This window comes from Callorhinus ursinus, unplaced genomic scaffold (assembly GCF_003265705.2).
Source record: "Callorhinus ursinus isolate GAN/ISIS: 27379988/994484 unplaced genomic scaffold, GSC_fseal_2.0 scaffold22, whole genome shotgun sequence".
In the NCBI taxonomy this organism is placed as follows: Eukaryota; Metazoa; Chordata; class Mammalia; order Carnivora; family Otariidae; genus Callorhinus; species Callorhinus ursinus.
In genome coordinates this window covers 14,496,604-14,515,140 of record NW_027397084.1, presented here as the reverse complement: position 1 = coordinate 14,515,140, position 18,537 = coordinate 14,496,604, and the positions used below count along the sequence as shown (strand labels likewise).

At 38.9% G+C, this 18,537-nt stretch overlaps 2 protein-coding genes across 29 annotated transcripts in view; one reads left to right on the top strand and one right to left on the bottom strand.

The window, feature by feature from the left end:
* DST (dystonin) overlaps positions 1–18,537 on the top strand; it is a 478,114-nt gene that overhangs the window by 369,921 nt on the left and 89,656 nt on the right. For all 25 annotated transcript variants that reach the window (XM_073905137.1, XM_073905154.1, XM_073905136.1 and 22 more), the window contains 7 exons: positions 709–835; positions 2,897–2,959; positions 3,781–4,022; positions 5,043–5,172; positions 9,121–9,320; positions 10,761–11,256; positions 12,317–13,788. In XM_073905137.1, coding sequence (XP_073761238.1) covers positions 709–835; positions 2,897–2,959; positions 3,781–4,022; positions 5,043–5,172; positions 9,121–9,320; positions 10,761–11,256; positions 12,317–13,788 — 2,730 coding nt within the window. The remainder of the gene's footprint in view (positions 1–708; positions 836–2,896; positions 2,960–3,780; positions 4,023–5,042; positions 5,173–9,120; positions 9,321–10,760; positions 11,257–12,316; positions 13,789–18,537) is intronic.
* LOC112837884 (ubiquitin-conjugating enzyme E2 C-like) lies at positions 5,430–6,157 on the bottom strand. 4 transcript variants are annotated; one of them, XM_025890485.2, is made up of 2 exons: positions 5,861–6,157; positions 5,430–5,788 (listed from the first exon to the last, which is right to left on the bottom strand). In XM_025890485.2, exons 1-2 carry the CDS (start codon positions 6,143–6,145, stop codon positions 5,606–5,608), a joined length of 468 nt encoding a protein of 155 aa, XP_025746270.1. In that variant the 5' UTR covers positions 6,146–6,157; the 3' UTR covers positions 5,430–5,605. The 4 variants fall into 4 exon arrangements, with proteins under 4 accessions (XP_025746270.1, XP_025746272.1, XP_025746271.1 ...); XM_025890487.2 differs by having other exon boundaries at positions 5,430–5,815; positions 5,993–6,157; XM_025890486.2 differs by having other exon boundaries at positions 5,430–5,928; positions 6,010–6,157.

Below are 18,537 nucleotides of genomic sequence, written 5' to 3'. Positions count from 1 at the left end.
ATTAGTGAGTTGCTGACTGTTCTAGTACCCAAGTTTTCTTCCCCACCAAATTTGTACTTACTTTCAGTGTTTTTTTAATACCATTTCTCATAACATTATGTAAAAGATCTTCAATTCAGCATTTAACTCTAGCTCAGATATATCACTGTAACCAGTATTTGAAGGTAGAAGCTTTTGAATCTCTAGTACAGATACTGTACAAGTCTTTTGTCATCTGATTCAAATCATAAAACTTATGCCCAGTTATGGTGATTTTCCCACTCCAACTTTGTGGAGATATGTGTTTTTAAAAATTCATTGAAATTTTGAAGATTAAAACTCACTATTAAATAGAATTCTGAATCCCCCCCTTTTTTTTAATCGTTTCTAGTACATTTCTCCTTGTAACTTGGTTGGTACCAAGTACAGTTTTCAGACTGACAGTTGACAGTTACTTTGGAATCCATGGCAGCTAGAAATAGGCTGACATCCACTGTGGCTTGAGCAGAATGTAGGATGGACCATATCTCACTTCTCACCACTAACAGTGTTAACAGTCACCTGGGCTGTTGGAACACCTAGGCATGGTGCCTTTTTTTCTATCCACTCCCCCACGAATCAGGACCTGCAGTCATCATTGCTTTAAGATATGTTTAAGAAATTGAATTATAATGTGAAACTTTGAAAATATTATGAAGATTGAAAAATATTGTGTTTTTATATCTCAAGAAATTACAAGAGAAGTGGAGTCTAAAAACACCAGAGATTCAGAAAGTAAACAACAATGGGATCTCACTATGTAACCTAATCAGTGCTGTGACTACTCCCGCGAAGGCAATAGCAGCAGTGAAATCAGGTATGTGCTTTGTTTACATCCACGGCAGACCCCCTAAGAACTGGGTCTACCCATGTTACTTCTGTTTCCCTTAATTTTTAAATTAATGCGTAAAATAACCTCAGAAATACAAAGGGAGAGTGACAAGAAAGATGGCATCTGTACATGCCCTAAAAGTATATTCCATGCATGGAACAGTATCTATACTCATCAAATTTCAAATCCCTCTTATGGTTCACTTTCATAGAGACTACTAAAATGTAACCAAATTAATATGTAAGAATAAGGAACATTGTATTGGGGAAGAGGAAAAATCAGGTTCCAATTTGTTTTCTCCCTTAATGGAGATGACTCAAATTCTACTTGAAATATTTGATAAATGAGCCTGGTGTCCTGGGAAAGGAGAGGTGAGGGAAGGAAGCAGTTCTTTTCTGTAGAGTGGATCTCTGTATTTTTAAAAATCCCCATCTATCTTATTTTCTACGCTGTTCCCAAAGAAAACAATTATATAATGTGTTAGCCAGCATACCTAAATTGTGGTCACGATTGAGCCACTCAACAGAAGTGGAGAGTCATGTATAAGTAATGATTCTAAAATTAGTTTAAGTTGTGTATATGGTTTTACGTTTAAAACATATTTATATTGTTAATATCAGGGTTTTTTTTTTTTTAATCCAAGAATAGGCAAAGGCAGATTTCGTATCTTTATTCTGAGAGTCTCTGAGTACCCTCTGTGTTTTTTCTGCTCCACCCAGCCCCCCAGCTGCCCTATTGTGAGATGTTCCAGCTGGGCCTCTTGCAACCATTTATTCTGCTCTATTAACCCCATTTCAGAGCGTACTCATATATGGTGTGATGATCTCTCCTTTCTCTTCTAATCAGATTTCCTGAAATGTCAAGTGTTTTGTTTTGTTTTTGATTTTGTTATTAAGAAATGGAATTCTATTGTGTTTTTAGTTCTTCAGGTCCACTTTATATTTGCAATAAGTAAGAAGTTTTGTTTTTTTTTCTACTCTTGATAACTACCAAGCACAGGAGGAATTAATCTTGATTCAGGATATTTTCACTTTCAACTGAAATGCCAATGTATGTGATTTTTTTTGTTTTAAAGAGACAAAACTCAGATTAAGATCCAGATATTTAAATATTCCTGTTTTAAACTTGTTCTCATGTGGCTAGTTTTAGGAACTGTCTTTGTGTTTTATAGATAGGTAGCCAATGCCTACGTGCCTGAGAAAGTCTAACTGAGTTTTTTAATATTCTGCTTATGAAATAGGAACCAAGGCTAGATGTTTATGTAATTAAAGAGGAGTACTAATTACTACTTACTGAGTAGTTCCTATTTGCTAGGCAATCAGTTAAGTTAACTGTCTTTAATACCCACAGTGGCCTCACAAGTTAGGTATTATTATCCCCACCATTGTGGTGGTGTGGTGATTAATTTGTTCATTCACTCAGCTAGTAATTAGTGGGGCTGGGATTTAAATTCAGGTGAGTCATACACCAAAGCCCAGGCATTCCTAACCACTGTGCTCTTCTCTATCTGTGTTGACATAATGTGGGTTTTAGTAATAGAGTTTGTTTGTTTTACTTTTAACTTTTCATGTCTTTGTACCTCATTCTGCTTCCATTAAACCCATAATAACACTGTGTAACTGTAGCAGACACTTTGAAATCCTTAAGTAAGGGTTTGTCTGTCAGTCATTTATGCTTCATGCAACACACACAGCGAGCAACTTTTGAGCTTCAAGGACTTTATTACTAAAAATAATAAAACAGTTGTATTACAAAATTGTTTTTTAATTAATCTTAATGATGAATGTATATAATCTAAACTTCTTAAACTCTAACGTTTAAGGTGATCATGTTACTACTTTAAGAATGAATCTTATATACCAGAAAGGATCTGTAAATTTTGGACCTTTGCTTGATTTAGAAATTGAATCAATATTTTATATTTTCAAATAGTAATAAAATTTTTAAATGATTACCATTTATGCGGTTTGATTTAATGCCCTCTACTATTAATGTGTAGAAATACTATAGAAATCTGTGACTACTTCAGTGTTAATATTTTTGCAGGTGGAGTAATATTAAATGGTGAAGGAACAGCCACAGATACTCAAGATATTTTGTCAAATAAAGGTGAATAGTAACTTAAGTGCTTATGATTACAGTAACTTTGGCTTTGTTTTGTTCTTTTTTGAGAGAAAATCTTTTTAGAGATGAACAGTAGTTATATTGAAATGTCAACCTTGAGTTAAAATGGTATTATTTATTTTTAAAAGAGAAAGAGAGAAAGTGTGAGTGGGGAAGGGACAGAGGGAGAGGGAGAGAATCTCAGGCAGAGTCCGCGCCGAGCATGGGGCCCGTCGTGGGCCTTGACCCCATGACCCCGAGATCATGACCTGAGCTGAAGTCGAGAGTTGGACACTTAACCGACTGAGCCACCAGGGGCCCCTAAAACATTATTATTTTATATCATAGTCGTATCTTCATAAATATATTTATATAACATTCCATGCAATTTTGTTAACCTCAAGTTAGTGAAATCTGGTAGTTTGGTTTGGCATTTGGTTATGTTTCTTTCCTTTTGGTTAAATAATTTAAGGTATTTTGTCACTTGAATAACATTCTTTGAGCTATTTTCTTGAGTTTGATTCCTAAGGACTTAATACATAGCATTTCATGGTTTTGGTTTCCCATTCCATTGAAAAATCTCTTTTTCATTTCACTTGTATTATGCAATGTACCTAAATTGTTTGTTATTAAATAGCATTATTAGATAGTTCTAAAGAATTTTTAACCCTTTAGTTCTAAAAATTCTATGACTTTATCATAGTAGGCTTAATATGGACAAAATAGGAGGGAATATCATGTAAAGCAAACTTTTATTTCTAGAGCTTTACTCTAAACGTCCTGAAAATGCATCCATCTGATTTTATTTTATTTTATTACTTTTTTAGGATTGACATCCATTAAAAAGGATATGACTGACATAAGCCATGGTTATGAAGATCTTGGCCTTTTACTTAAGGATAAAATAGCTGAACTGAATACTAAACTCTCCAAATTGCAAAAGGCTCAGGAAGAATCCAGTACAATGATGCAGTGGCTCCAAAAGATGAACAAGACTGCAGCCAAGTGGCACCAGGCCCCGACTCCGACAGACACGGATGCTGTGAAGACTCAGGTGGAACAGAATAAGGTATATCCTGCGGGTACATTTACCAAAGACCTGAAAGGGAACAGACTAGCATGCCATTCTGAGGCCTGGTGATCAGGACCCGTGTTCTGATTTCCAGCCCTGTAACCTTCAGCAAATAACTTACCAGTTTTGTTTAATGTGCCTTTCTGTTGAAAGTGATGATGATATACTGTATGGTGACTAACATAACATAATAAAATTAAATTAAAAAAAAGTGATGATAATAGTCACCTGTTTTACACACACATGCATTATAAAGATGAGTGAACTGTTGGGTGTAAGCACCTTTGCCACCTTTTTTTTTTAACAGTTTTATTTTTAAGTAATCTCTACACCCGATGTGGGGCTTGAACCCACAACCCTGAGTTCAAGAGTCGCATGATCCACCGACTGAGCCAGCCAGGTGCCCCAACTTTGCCACCTTTAAATCAGGTTAAGTCTGGGATTTGAACCAGTCAACTATTGGAAAAGATTTATTTAGGTGTATTAGGGATTTTTTCCGTCCCACATAAAATAGGGTAGCTCACACTTTCCCTTTCTTTAATAGATGGCATTTCCTTCCCCAACTGTCAGGATTGGGGAAATGATTTTACATTGTGACAATGATGGCAAAATGTCTGTCTGTGTTTGAATTCTATAACATGTTATCCAGAAAAGTGTTGATTCACTAGTAGATTCTCAAACTTGGCAACCTTTGTCAAGACTGACGTTCTTATCAGTTACAATATTATTAATGTCATTTTCCTTTTTTCCAAAGGGATTTGTTTAAGAATAATAGGAAATTCTTACTAGCTACTGGGGACTAGAGTCATTTTCTCCCTAGCTGTAGTGTTCCTCTTTGGGATTCCTTTATCAGATGGTTGAAGACTGCTTGAGAAAAGGAAAGGAGAATAATTAACCACTGAATTCTGGCCCCTCACCCACTTCAGCACTCCACAGTGGATATTTTCATCTACTATAATTGTGTTTTTGTCTTCTGATGTTGACATCTAACTAACAGAGTTTTTTCCCTTTGTTTAGTCATTTGAGGCAGAACTGAAGCAAAATGTAAACAAAGTGCAGGAGTTGAAAGACAAATTGACAGAGCTGTTGGAGGAGAACCCAGACACTCCTGAGGCCCCCAGATGGAAACAGATGCTGACAGAAATTGGTATGTCATGTCACTCACAGAGTCTGTGATAGAAAGAAGTGCAATCATGTTTTAATCAGTCTTTATCAGAAAAAAATGTATCCACCAGCCTCAGTTACTTTTTAATTTGCTTTAATGTTTCATGTTTAAGATGTTGCAAATTTAAAAGTGTCATTTCAAATTATAGTGTGCTGGGACTGGGCATATCTTGTATTTTTCTTGCTAAACACCATAACTAAATTTATTTATTTATTTATTTATTTATTTAAAAAAAAAACCCAATGTATTTATTTAATATATTTGTCACAAGGGCTCAACCAGAGACTTAATTTAAAAAACAGAAACAAAACAAAAATGACACCACAGCTTAAGATACAGAGTCCTAGACAGAAATGAAGAGAAAGACTATCTAAGGAGAAAATAAAAAGACAACACAAAGAGAGAGGCTGGACAGTCAGGGATATTGGCTGGAGACCTGCTTCGAGTAGGTTTCTTGCAGATACTTCTTAAAGGCTGTGGGGTTTTTCCAGAGCTCGGCAGCATGCGTGTTCAAAGGACTATCAATGTTTGGTTCTCCTAGCAGGCTCTGGATGGACAGCAGGATGGCCCTGACATCATACAGGGCAGACCACTTGTCCTTCAGGATGTCCAGGCAGATATTTCCCTGGGTGTCCACGTTGGGGTGGTAGCAGGGTGTGAGGAACTTCACCATGGGCGCATTGTAAGGGTAGCCACTGGGGAACTCCAGGGAGAGCTTATACCTCAGGTCTTCATAAACTGTGCCTGCTGCCCCATGGATGGTCCCCACCCATTTGAAAAGCTTGTCGGATTCAGGGAAGGCAGAGATGCCTTTGTCACCAGACATCATGAGGGTCATCAGCTCCTGCTGTAGCCTCTTGCCCACGGGGCCCCGGGTGGCGCCCCCGCTGGGCTCGGCTCCTTTGCGGGCGGCGGCGACGCTGGCGGCAGCTGGGTCGCGGTTCTGGGTGGCCATCCCGGGCGGTGCGGGGAGAGAGACAGGAACTCGGAGAGCACGACGGCAACTGCCGACTAAATTTATTTTTATGAAGAGGATAGATACTAGTGAATAAAATGCTGTGTGTTGAGTACCATGTTTTCATCATTTTTTACTTGATTTTTGGTGTTTCTGTTTTTTTATACTTTATTTCAGTTTAAATATTCCTTATATATATATATATATATATATTTTTTTTTTTTTTTGTCTGAAAAAGGTAAGCTCCCTTCTCCTCCCTGGAGTTCCTTTGGGAACTCATTTGGCCCCTGCTTTATGTTCTTCTCTTTTCCAGTCAGGGTTAAAAAGTAACTCCCCACAGAAGTCTGGTGGTTTCCATTCTTCCTCCAGAGTTATCCTCTCATCTCCATCCTGTCCCAATATAAACTGTTTCTCATAAACACAGAATTCTCTTCATAAGTCCTTTTAGCTTATCACCCCTTCCCATTATTATAATAATATGGGAAATGCATGTAAGGCAATGGTACTAATTTTCCCTACTTCATAGTATTGTTTGGAAAATTCAGTGAATTAATGTGTGTACAGCTCAGACGGACAGTACTTGGCACATAGTAGGTGCTGCTTGTTTACTATGATTATAATAAGTTATTTTACTTTCAGTTGTTCTATTATGTTGAGCTAAATATTGTCCTTCCATTAGAGTCAGATATGCTATGATAAATTTAAAAATTGGTAAGTATGTTTTAGTTTGAAAAAAGGTTATCATAAGGAACCTTAATGTTCAAAGGTATAGTTGATCCAACCATAGACTCCTGTTGGATTATAATTTGTCCCTAATTCAGTGGCTCTCTCCTGGGATAATCAGAATTACTTGGGACAGTATTATCAAGGCATTTTAGAGTAGGGGTGCGAGTGAGGAGTGTATATTTCAAAAAAGCTTCCTGATAAGATTTTGATATTTCTCTCTTTCAATTCATTATTTGAATTGCATTATTTTACAGTTAGATTGTGTTTGACTAGAACATGCCATATAGAATGATGTCATTAGGTAATGTTTCAGGGATTGGGTTCTATTAAAAGCAGCCATTTATTGTATTGTGCTAGATGAAAAAAATCTGTCAGATCAACAAATCTCGCCCGTCAGTGATTGTTTATTGAGTGACTAATATTTAAATGATGGTCAGTAACTCTTGGCTTCAGGGAGCGTACTATCTTAAGGGTGGGAACAGCAGGAAAGGCTTACCTAGCAGAGGTTTTGTAAGGTCTAGTGGAATTGTGATGGAAGGATAGAGCTTCGGGATATCCGGCGAGGAAGTAGAGTGTATTAGGTAAGGGGCTGGTGTAACAGAAGCCTATTTGGATGATAACGGTAGGATCAACAGGACGAGATTAGAGGTGTCATCTCAGGGTGCACACCCTCCAGTATTACTAGGCTAGGGCCAGTTTTGTGGGAGGCCTTGAATGTGAGGCAGAAGTCTTCATATTTTATCATCTAGGTGGTGAGAAGTTAGTTATTGAAGGGTATGAGCACAGAACAACATATTTAAGTGATTGTTTTAGGGAACTTATTTTAGAACCAAATGGGTTGCAGCTGAGGAACACTGATTACAAGGAAACCAGTGGGAAGACTATATAGTCTAGGACTGTAGTTCTCAAAGGTGTGCTCCGGGGAGCCACACCATCAGCATCACCTGGGGGCTTTCCAGAGATGCAAAATTTCAGGCCCCACTTCAGACCTGTTGAATCAGAAATTTGGGGGATGGGGTCCAGCAACCTGTGTTAATCCCTCTGGGTGCTTCTAGTGCAGCTGAAGCTTGAGAACCACTAGTCTAGGCAAAACACGATGAGGACCAAAATGGAGTTAGGGCACTAGGAATGTAAAGGATAGGTTTAAGGTTTTATGATCAAGAAGACAGGAATTAGAGTCCTGAAAGAACATTCTGAATTACTGTACCTCAGTGATATGGAAGAAAGAATAACCTTTCAAAGAAATCTAAAAATCAGAAAAATCCACCAGTTTTGACAGGAATAAAAAGTTGTTGTTTTTTAATGTAAGGGGTTGGTGAGATTTCCTAGTGTTGTAACTTTCAAGCAGGTGGTTGTCATTGTGTGTGATTTGAATAAAAGGGAAGGGGCATAGGTATACAAATCTGGGAGTCATTTGCCCAGCACTGATCATCGAAGATTTGCTATTCAAAGAAAGAGAAAGACGTGTATCATATGACCTCACTAATATGAGGAATTCTTAATCTCAGGAAACAAACTGAGGGGGGCTGGAGTGGTGGTGGGTGGGAGGGATGGGGTGGCTGGGTGATAGACATTGGGGAGGGTATGTGCTATGGTGAGTGCTGTGAATTGTGTAAGACTGTTGAATCACAGACCTGTACAAATAATACATTATATGTTAAAAAAAAACAAACAGGGGCGCCTGGGTGGCTCAGTCATTAAGCGTCTGCCTTTGGCTCAGGTCACGATCTCACGGTCCTGGGGTCAAGCCCTGCATCGGGCTCCCTGCTCAGCAGGAAGCCTGCTTCTCCCTCTCCCACTCCCCCTGCTTGTGTTCCTGCTCTCGCTGTCTCTCTGTCCGTCAAATAAATAAATAAAATCTTTACAAAAAAACAAACAAAGGGTTAATGTTCCTTGTTGTAGTAGGTCAGTTATAGTTGAACAAACAGACTCTATAGAACTTCTAGAAGAAATGTGGGATCTCTGGATCCTGTTTGCCTTAAGGAATACTCCGTATTCTACATTATCTTCCGAAGTCAGATTCAAATTTTTGTTATACTTTTAGTTGACACACAGCTCCAGGACCATAAAATGTGTATCATTAAATGCAATTAACTCTTAGATTAGGCTTTAATCAACTGTATGAGAAGAGTTACAAAGATGGAATGATAGCCATTATGTATCATTTTGAGTCATATCCTGCGGTATTCACATAGACAGTGATGTTAAATGTATAAAAACCAAACACCAGTTTCATTTTTTTCTTTTAGATTCTAAGTGGCAAGAACTCAATCAGTTAACAGTCGATAGACAACAAAAACTGGAAGAATCCTCTAATAATCTAACCCAGTTCCAGACTGTAGAAGCTCAGTTAAAACAGTGGCTTGTGGAAAAAGAACTGATGGTCAGTGTTCTTGGGCCCTTGTCAATTGACCCAAATATGCTAAACACACAGAGGCAGCAGGTGCAGGTGAGTGTTACATGACTTAACAAGACAAATGTTTTCATTGTAAATACATTAGCTTTGGGCAGTATGTGCTTAAACTGCCTTGAAGTGTCTTTGTAATGCTTCCGATGCCCGTAAGATACTGTCCTGAGGTTAGTGGGGAACCCCCAGAGCACCAAAGCCAGGAGGCCTCCCAGAACAGTCTCCTGAGCCCATGAGTGGGTCGAGTCCCTTTATCATTTCAGTCATCTTGTGGTTTGTGCAGACCCTGTTAAAAAGGGCCTTCTTTGAAATATTAATGTGATTGTATAAATAATAACATTTTTATGAGAAGCTGGTATGTGCTTTTTATTGTTTAGAAATTACTCCTTTGAGGTTTTATTCATTTTGATTGTGGTAGAAGATAATGAAACTTGTAAAACTCATGCAATACGCCCCTGAGGGGTGGAGAGACAGAATAGAAAGAGAAGAAAGAATAACAGAAACAGAGGGGGAACCTTGAACCACACGTTGCTTAGACTAGTCTAATAAAGCGGATGAATCCACAAGGAGAAAAAAAATCCCTGAAATGTGAGTCAGAGGTAGAAGCAAAAGCTCTGTTGTGGTTCCAGTTGGATTTCCCTACGTCTCCGTATGGTTATCAGAGCAGTGCGGCTAGTCCTGTACTTTGAAAATACAAATCAGTCTTGGTCGTAGAGCATCAGCATGTCCTAGCTCATGTACATTCTGAATCTGAAGAGAATGAAAGCAGAAGACATAAATAAATATCTGGGGAGAAATAATTGTCCCTAGTCTTGGTAGTCTCCCTGAGGTAGATAAAATGTTGTAGTAACAAAGGGGGATTTCTGGATCACTCATTGTATAATGAGAGTCAGTGCTGAGCTTGCACATTCTGAGCAACATGATTTATTGGCTAAAATTTTTATAATAGGGACTATAAATGTTAATAAACCTTATATCTTAAAAAAGCCCTTGTAAAATAATGCCCCATGAGTTAATATATTCTAACAGTGTCATCGGTGCCCATTTCCTTTGGTATAAAATGCTACAGAGCATTTAAAATACCCTGCAAAGAGAGAACTGCCAAGTGGGAAAATACAAATTTGGTATTTGTGTGCTGTGAACTTGCCCAATAGCAGTGCTTCCCTTCGTTTGTGAATATTTGTACATCAGCTGTCGTTCATTCTGCCCAGACCGCTGTATTTACTCTCTGCTTTTTCCCCTTTGTGAAGGATGTTATTTTACACAAAATGTTATCTCTGCAAAGCCCTGTTGCTCTTTGGATTAATTTAAGATCACTGCCCTGCCCTTGAAATAAAAACTAGGACAACAGGAACTAGAAAAAGTAAAAACTAGGTAGATAAATACCATATCTGTCTGTCTAGAAACTGAAAGCTCCATTTTCCATAATTAATCATCTGATAACTTGGGTGTTTATTTACCCTCGCTACCTCTTCGCTTTAGATTCTGCTGCAAGAATTTGACACTCGGAAGCCTCAGTATGAACAGCTAACAGCAGCCGGCCGGGGCATTTTGAGCAGACCTGGGGAACACCCCTCTTTCCACGGGGTCGTGAAAGAGCAACTGGCAGCTGTGACCCAGAAGTGGGACAGCCTCACAGGACAACTGAGCGACAGATGTGACTGGATTGGCCAAGCCATTGTAAAGAGCACACAGTACCAAAGCCTGCTGAGAAGCCTTTCTGATAAACTGAGTGACTTGGATAATCAAGTCAGCAGCAGTGGGGCTGGGAGCACACACCCTGAGGCTATGAACCAGCAGTTGGAAGCAGCCCAAAAAATGAAGCAGGAACTAGAGCAGGAAATGAAGCAGATAAAAGTGGCCCAGGCCCTCTGTGAGGATTTGTCAGCACTGGTGAAGGAAGAGTACTTGAAGGCAGAACTTAGTAGGCAACTAGAAGGCATCTTAAAATCATTTAAGGATGTTGAGCAAAAAGCAGGTTTGTCTGTCTTCTTTGAATACATGTATCTCCCCAGAAACAGAGATCCTGCCATGCCTCTTTCCAGGCCATTGCCCCGAATCTAGGACCCTGAAGGGACTCTGCCCACTCTCCTGAGTTCAGAGAGTGGTTCTGTGTTCATGAGCTGGGGGAGCGGGGGGGGGGGGGAGCTACCGCCATACAAATAATGGGCAAAAGTCCACTTAAGCATTGAAACGTCAGGTATTTCAAACCAGTCTTTAAAAGATGTCCATTAATGTTTTTTGTTGCGTGACGGTTTCATTGCACCAGAGAAACAGGTGAGTGCAGTGAATAAAAAAGCTTTGCATCCTTTTCTCCCCTGCAGTTCCTCTGTTCTGTTCCGTCACAGAAAGCTTTTCTAGAGAAATGTGTGGAAGAGAAGCACTGGGCCCTAGGTTCTTCTCTCGCCCCCTTGGCCTTGATTCTGTGACAGGTGCGCCCGTGGGGCTCAGAGGCGGCAGGCAGGAGCTCCTCACGCGAGGCAGGCCTGCTGGAGGACAGCACATTTGGCTACTGTGTTTGTTCTGTTTGAAAAGTAACGCTAAGTGCCTGGCAACTAGTAAATACTCAGTTTACATATTTTTTTAATTGACTGGAACTGTTGATCGTAGCAACGATTTCAGACCTACTCCTTTATTTTGATGGGATATTGATAATATTGGCTCTGATGATGATGATGATGATTACTATTATGATCACTTTCATGTGACGAGCATTAGGCTGAGAACTTTACATGTACTATCATTTAATTGCCACGGCAGCTTCTATTAATTTTGCCACCCGGGGAGATGAGGCTCAGAGGTTTAATCATCCGTCCAGGGTCTAGCAGCTCCTGGGAGGTTGAGCCGGAACCTGAACCCATGCAGTTCCTCTGTGCTGCTGAGTGGGGCCTTCATGTTTGTGTAAAAACCACACAAGTGGGCAAGTCATTTCCCTTTTAGACAGTGCTGCCCATTTATCTGATGGTTTTTGTCTTGGCTTTACATAGACTAGATTACATTTTAAGGTAAAATAAACATGTCTGTGATTTCATTTTTAGAGAATCACATTCAGCACCTTCAGTCAGCCTGTGCGAGCTCTCACCAATTTCAGCAAATGTCGCGAGATTTTCAGGTTTGGCTGGATACAAAGAAAGAAGAGCATAACCGTTCTCCCCCAATATCAGCCAAACTCGATGTCTTGGAGTCATTAATTAAAGATCAGAAAGACTTTAGTAAAACTCTGTCTGCTCAGTCGCATGTTTATGAAAAAACCATTGTGGAAGGTGAAAATCTCTTACTAAAAACACAAGGGTCTGAGAAGGCAGCCTTACAGTCACAACTTAACACAATTAAAACCAGCTGGGATGGGTTTAATAAGCAGGTGAAAGAACAAGAAGACAAGGTAAAAGATTCACTGGAAAAAGCCCTCAAGTATCAAGAGCATGTAGAGACTCTCCGGCCATGGATAGACAAATGTCAGAATAACCTGGGGGAAATAAAATTTTGCTTGGATCCTGCTGAAACAGAGAATGCTATGGCCAAGTTAAAGGCTCTGCAGAAGGAAATGAACCAACACTTGGGGATGGTAGAACTGCTTAACAACGCAGCCAACAGCTTGCTTAGTGTCTGTGAGGTAGATAAAGAGGTTGTCACAGATGAGAATAAATCACTGATCCAGAAAGTAGACATGGTCACTGAACAACTTCACAGTAAGAAACTCTCTCTAGAGAACATGGCCCAGAAGTTTAAGGAATTTCAAGAAGTTTCCAAAGAAGCTAAAAGGCAGCTTGAGTGTGCAAAGGAACAGCTGGACGTCCATGATTCCTTAGGACCCCAGGCCTACAGTAACAAGTACCTGACTGTGTTGCAGACCCAGCAGAAGGCACTTCAGACCATGAAACATCAGGTAGATTTGGTCAAAGGACTTGCCCAGGACCTCGTGGTAGAAGCCTCAGACTCAAAGGGAACCTCTGATATTTTATTACAAGCAGAAACCTTAGCTCAAGAACATAGTACACTGAATCAGCTGGTTGATGAAAGGTGTTCGTTCTTGGAAACCAAGCTTCAGGGCATTGGGCATTTCCAGAATACCATCCGAGAAATGTTTTCTCAGTTTGCAGAGTTCGATGACGAACTGGATAGCATGGCCCCAGTGGGGAGAGACGTAGAAACCTTGCAAAAGCAGAAGGAGGCAATTAAAGCTTTTCTGAAGAAACTGGAAGCCCTCATAGCCAGCAACGACAATGCTAATAAAACCTGCAAGATGATGCTGGCCATGGAAGAGACTTCGCCTGATCTCATTGGAATCAAAAGGGACTTGGAAGCTTTAAGCAAACAATGCAACAAGTTACTGGACCGAGCTCAAGCCCGAGAAGAGCAGGTTGAAGGGACAATTGGACGTCTTGAAGAATTCTACAGCAAACTGAAGGAGTTTTCTACTCTGCTTCAGAAGGCTGAAGAACATGAAGAGTCTCAAGGCCCTGTTGGTATGGAAACAGAGACAATTAACCAACAGCTTGATGTGTTCAAGGTAGGGAATTCTTCATTTTTACCGTTTTTAAAAAAATTTTTAAAGAAAATTTTTATTTCATATTTTTACTGTTTTTTACTAGAAAAATAATTTTTTATTTTTTATTATTAAAAGAAATTTAGAATTGGTACAGAAAGGAGACTGCCTATTTTGTAGAGCCTTCTAATATGGCTGTCATGCAGCTTTTGAGCCTGAATGAGCCCATATGGGGGTAATATCCAGGCATGTGGAGATTTCCAAGCCTCCTGGGGATTTGGGCCCTCATAGGATAAGACCTGAGATAATACCAAGAGGCCAAAGGGTGCTTGAAAAGTTGTAGGCGAGCCTGAAACTAACATTGTAGGGTCTGTTTCTGATGTCATTCACAACTGACATCTGAAGTGAGCAGAGCCATGTTTTAAACTCTAGGGCAGAGGCCAGTCTATAACATAAAAAGCTTGTTCTCTTCATGTTTGTCTCCCAGCATGTTATTTAAATGGTGAATTATGGTCTTTCCCTCCTCTTTCCCTTTTTATAGTCTTCTTATCCTTCTTAATTTAATTTCTTTTGTAAACTTTTTCTTCCAAAAGTTCATATTTTTAAAGGCAGAGTGGAGTTCCATGTCGTAATCCTGGTTTTATAAAACACAGATCTTGGGCTCATGCTCCAGAGGATTAGGAATAAAATATTTTTGATTGGACTGCAAGTTCCTCGGTGCCAGAAATGTCTGCTACTTGATAGCATGGAGTGAGGCTTAATAAAGGGAATATTAGATAAAAATGGTAGGCCATGTTCCGTGTCACTGGATTTGACCTCATTTATGATAGTAAGGGCAGAAGTTGCATCTCCACAATGGACAGAGACAGGTTCAACCCTGCACAGAGGGGGTCCTAGCTATCAAGAATTTGCTGCATGGGACTGATACAAATCTTTGGGGTTAGCATGGGTCTTGTTCTAGTCACGAAGTATGTTTTATGTTGCAGTAGGGACTGGTATGACAGTAAGTCCCACCATTTGCCCATAAAGAATAAAATAAGACCAGATAAAAGTAGCATTTGCAAAACTATCGATTGTTTCCCATGAGAAATGAATATGAGTCAGATGCACTAGCAAATTCTATGCTGTTATATTTGACATAGTGTTTCCTTTGCTCATCTTTAATAACATTATTCAGGTGACTGAGTTTTGAAAAATAACTTCTTTTTCTTATTACTATTATGGTTATTTGTTGTTTATAAAAAAATTAAAAAAAATGAGAGGCAAAAAAAAAAAATGCCTTTAAGGCCCAGTTCCTTCAGGGCTTAAAAAATCTGTGATTCTGTATAGATACTGATTTTTGAAAGTGAAGAAAATGTTAACCTTAAAAAGTAAAACTGCCAGTTATTTTGCCAGCAAAAGATGGGTTTATTTGAGAATTGCAGCATGGGACAGGCAAGCTACGGCAAAAGCATAGGCAAGTCTGGAGAACAGAGGAGAGGAATAGCCTTTGATAGAGGATAGCTAGACGTTGGGAAGGCTGTTATAAACAAAACGTCCATTGGAGTTCACTGGGATTTGAGAGGATAGTGACTTCTCACTGGCTGAGTTGTGACCGTCTCTCATCAGCTGGACTGTTGTGGAGGTTCGGGGAGGTGGAGGTAAGCCTCTCTTCCTCCTGTCTGCGCGGCAATGACGTAGTATCCACACGCGAGCTCTGCCTCTTCCTGTTGGATGTCAATTGAGGACTGAGTGGTCAGGCATGAGAGCTCCCCCTGCTGAACTTCCCAGCCCCATTTTAGGGAGGTTTCCCTTAATGAATTTTCACAAAGGCTACTACCATAGTGTTGACTTTACTTCCTTAATTAGCCTGTCAGACTTTCCAGTTTCTGGTTTGCAAAATTGAGATTTCACACATGAGAATTCGCTAGTAGAAAAACAAAGTTCTGTGGCCCTGGCTGCCTCAGAGTCTTGGGGAGAGTTTGATGAGTGAGTGGAGTTTTCTGTAGAACCCTGACAAAATTTGAATATTCAGCTTAAATGACAGTGATCAAGTCGCCTTTGTCCTAGTGAAATTGAAGCATGTTCAGTGCCTTTGTGAAACTTTTTATCATTTCTCTGGATTTTCTGTGAATTTGTGTAGAAAAAAAAACTACTTCAACCACTTGTAAGAAAATGGGCCAGAGTAATAATATTGGTACTGCTGCTTATAGATGCCTGCCTCTTTGTGTTCCCAGGCATGAGTACAGTGAAAAATGTGGCTCTCTATATAGAGTTCTTTTGAAAGTAAGAAAAAGCAAGGTAGGAGGAGCTCTCTCACCATTGCATTGAATGTGTTTTTGCAAACTCAAAAGCACTAAAGCATCATTACCATTAATGGTTACAGAGCTTGTTTTATTTGATTGTGGAGAGAAATAAAGTGGTCATTTCTTCTCAAATAAACCACTTAGCATGCTGTGTTGTCTCTTTTCTGATTACTTTGGAGGGAGTTGATTGATTTTAATGAAATTTAGTAATGAAGAACATCTTGACATAACTTCAGTGTTTTGAGACCCAGTGACTAGAATAAAAGTTTCCAAGTGGACAAATCGTCTGCATTTAATATATTCCAGGACCAGAGGGGAAAAAATAACAAGAATGTTATTATGGTAAATAAAGATGGTAGCATACACAATCACTAATTCTATTTATTTGTGTGTGTGTGTGTGTATGTTCTAAAAAAAGCAGTTATAACAATTAATATTTATTGAGGGCTTACTGTGTGTCAAGCATTACTGTAAACTCTGTCTTTAATCCTGTTAATAGTCCTGAGACATGGATGCTATTATTATCCCCATCTTAGTGTAAGGAAGCTGAGAGCCAGGGCTTAGGTGACTTGCCCAAGGTCACGCAGGTAGTAAGTGTCACCACTTGGATGTTTTGGTAGAAATAATGCAGTGTTTTGTGTCAACTTGATGGCTCATGATGTACATCTGGTATTTTCTCTGGGAAATTTTAAAACATCTCTGCTGTAGCCAAATTTGGGTGGCCTAAGTAACTAGCTGTTGTTCATTTCAGTCCAAAAACTAGCAATACCCACCTAATGTAAGTGTTCCATAAAACTGGCTGCTATGAGAAAAACGAGATAAATGTGTGTGGAATTGCCTTGGAAACCAGTGTGGAGATGCTGTAATGTTCATGGCAATGGGGTTGACTACCACCACCTCTGCTGATCCAGAGAACCAAACTTGTCATTGTCTAAGTGAGTCTTCCTTGACTCAAGTGGCAAATCAATTTGTGTACAACTCAGATCTTAATTTGGTTTTTGTTGGACATTAGTTTTAACGTAATATTTTAGGAAGATTGAAAATTTTTTCAAGTAGAATAATCTGTATTATTAATATAATAATAATAGTCTGCTAAAAAGAGTTATTTTTATAATTTCTAAAAATAAAACAGAAGGAGCCCTGAAGTACTGGGTCTATTTTTATTATAGACTTTGCAATGTAATCCAGTTTGACATTACTCTATCAGGTAGCTTTAGTTTAACCTAATATCATGGATAGAATCTTATAATAATTTTTCATAATATAAAATTCAGAGTAGGACTGAAACTTAGTAGCTATTACCCACTTACTTGGTAGAGGGTGCCTTATATTCACTGGGAGTGGAATGGATTATTTAAATTAGGTAAAACAGACTTCTCTGCTTCTGTTTTTTTTTCCTAAAAATTAACCTAAGAAATAGCAGTTAATATCCTTGAAAGTTCAAAATTAATTCATGTTTAAGATACCAACCCAAACATGATTAAAAGCAAATGCTATTTTGAACCAAATGTCCTAATTCACTGTCTGTGAAAGCTGTTCCAAGTTTTTGAAAATAGATTGGTATTACCTTTTGTGTTAGATTAAAGTTTTTAAATTATTTGATTGTATGAGTTCTGTTTACCATATGTTTTCTGACTTCTAAATATTAGTCACTGGACTAAAATGTATGAAGTGTGAGGTGTTTTCTATTAAGGTGTTTTCTATTAAGATTACTAGCTTAACATTATTTTCAAATCTAAACTACATTATTAAGTAATATTAATATTTCCACATTTTTATTTATCAAAGACACATGTAACCAGCTCTATACAAGGAACATGTCCCAGCAGTTCCTGTGATGTCATCAACAGCCAGTCAGATCTTCTGATCATCACAAAGTAATCGCTATCACCATATTGAATTGATTTAATTTCAGTGAAGATCAAAGAAACTTGATGTTTTAATGAACATATACAGTCACATCCTAGCTAAATATATACCCTTCCCGCCTCTATCTAGGCCATGGTAAAAAGGCTTGCCTCAGAACAGAACCACTCTGTTGCTGCCCCAAATTGTAATTCAGTTTGTCCCCACAAATAACGTATCACCAGTACAAAGCCTCTCTAAACTGATTTTATTTTCAAAATTGAAATAGAATTACATAGAGCAGAAAATGTTCAGGCCAAACCAAAACCATAGACAAAGACCAGAACACCTGCCTCATACACTGTGATACATGTTCTCTGGTCCAGGTGAAGGCATTGTTTAACCCAGGTGTCTTCATGTGAATAGTGGGTGAGCTAAAATGCCAGGGATCATGAGGCTGCAGAAACAAGGCAGTTGGAGCCCTATTTGTAAATAGTATTGCTGAAATAAATCACTTTCCAAATACCTTCCTACGATATTTATGAAATGATCCTAAAACAACCTCTGTGATGTCACCACATTTTTAAAGATAAAACTGAACTGTCCACAGAATGCTTTAACATAATGGGTTTTAAGTGTGCCC

Excerpts from the sequence above, each read along its gene's own strand:
- LOC112837884 (XM_025890484.2), bottom strand. The coding sequence starts at position 6,145 with ATGGCCACCCAGAACCGCGACCCAGCTGCCGCCAGCGTCGCCGCCGCC.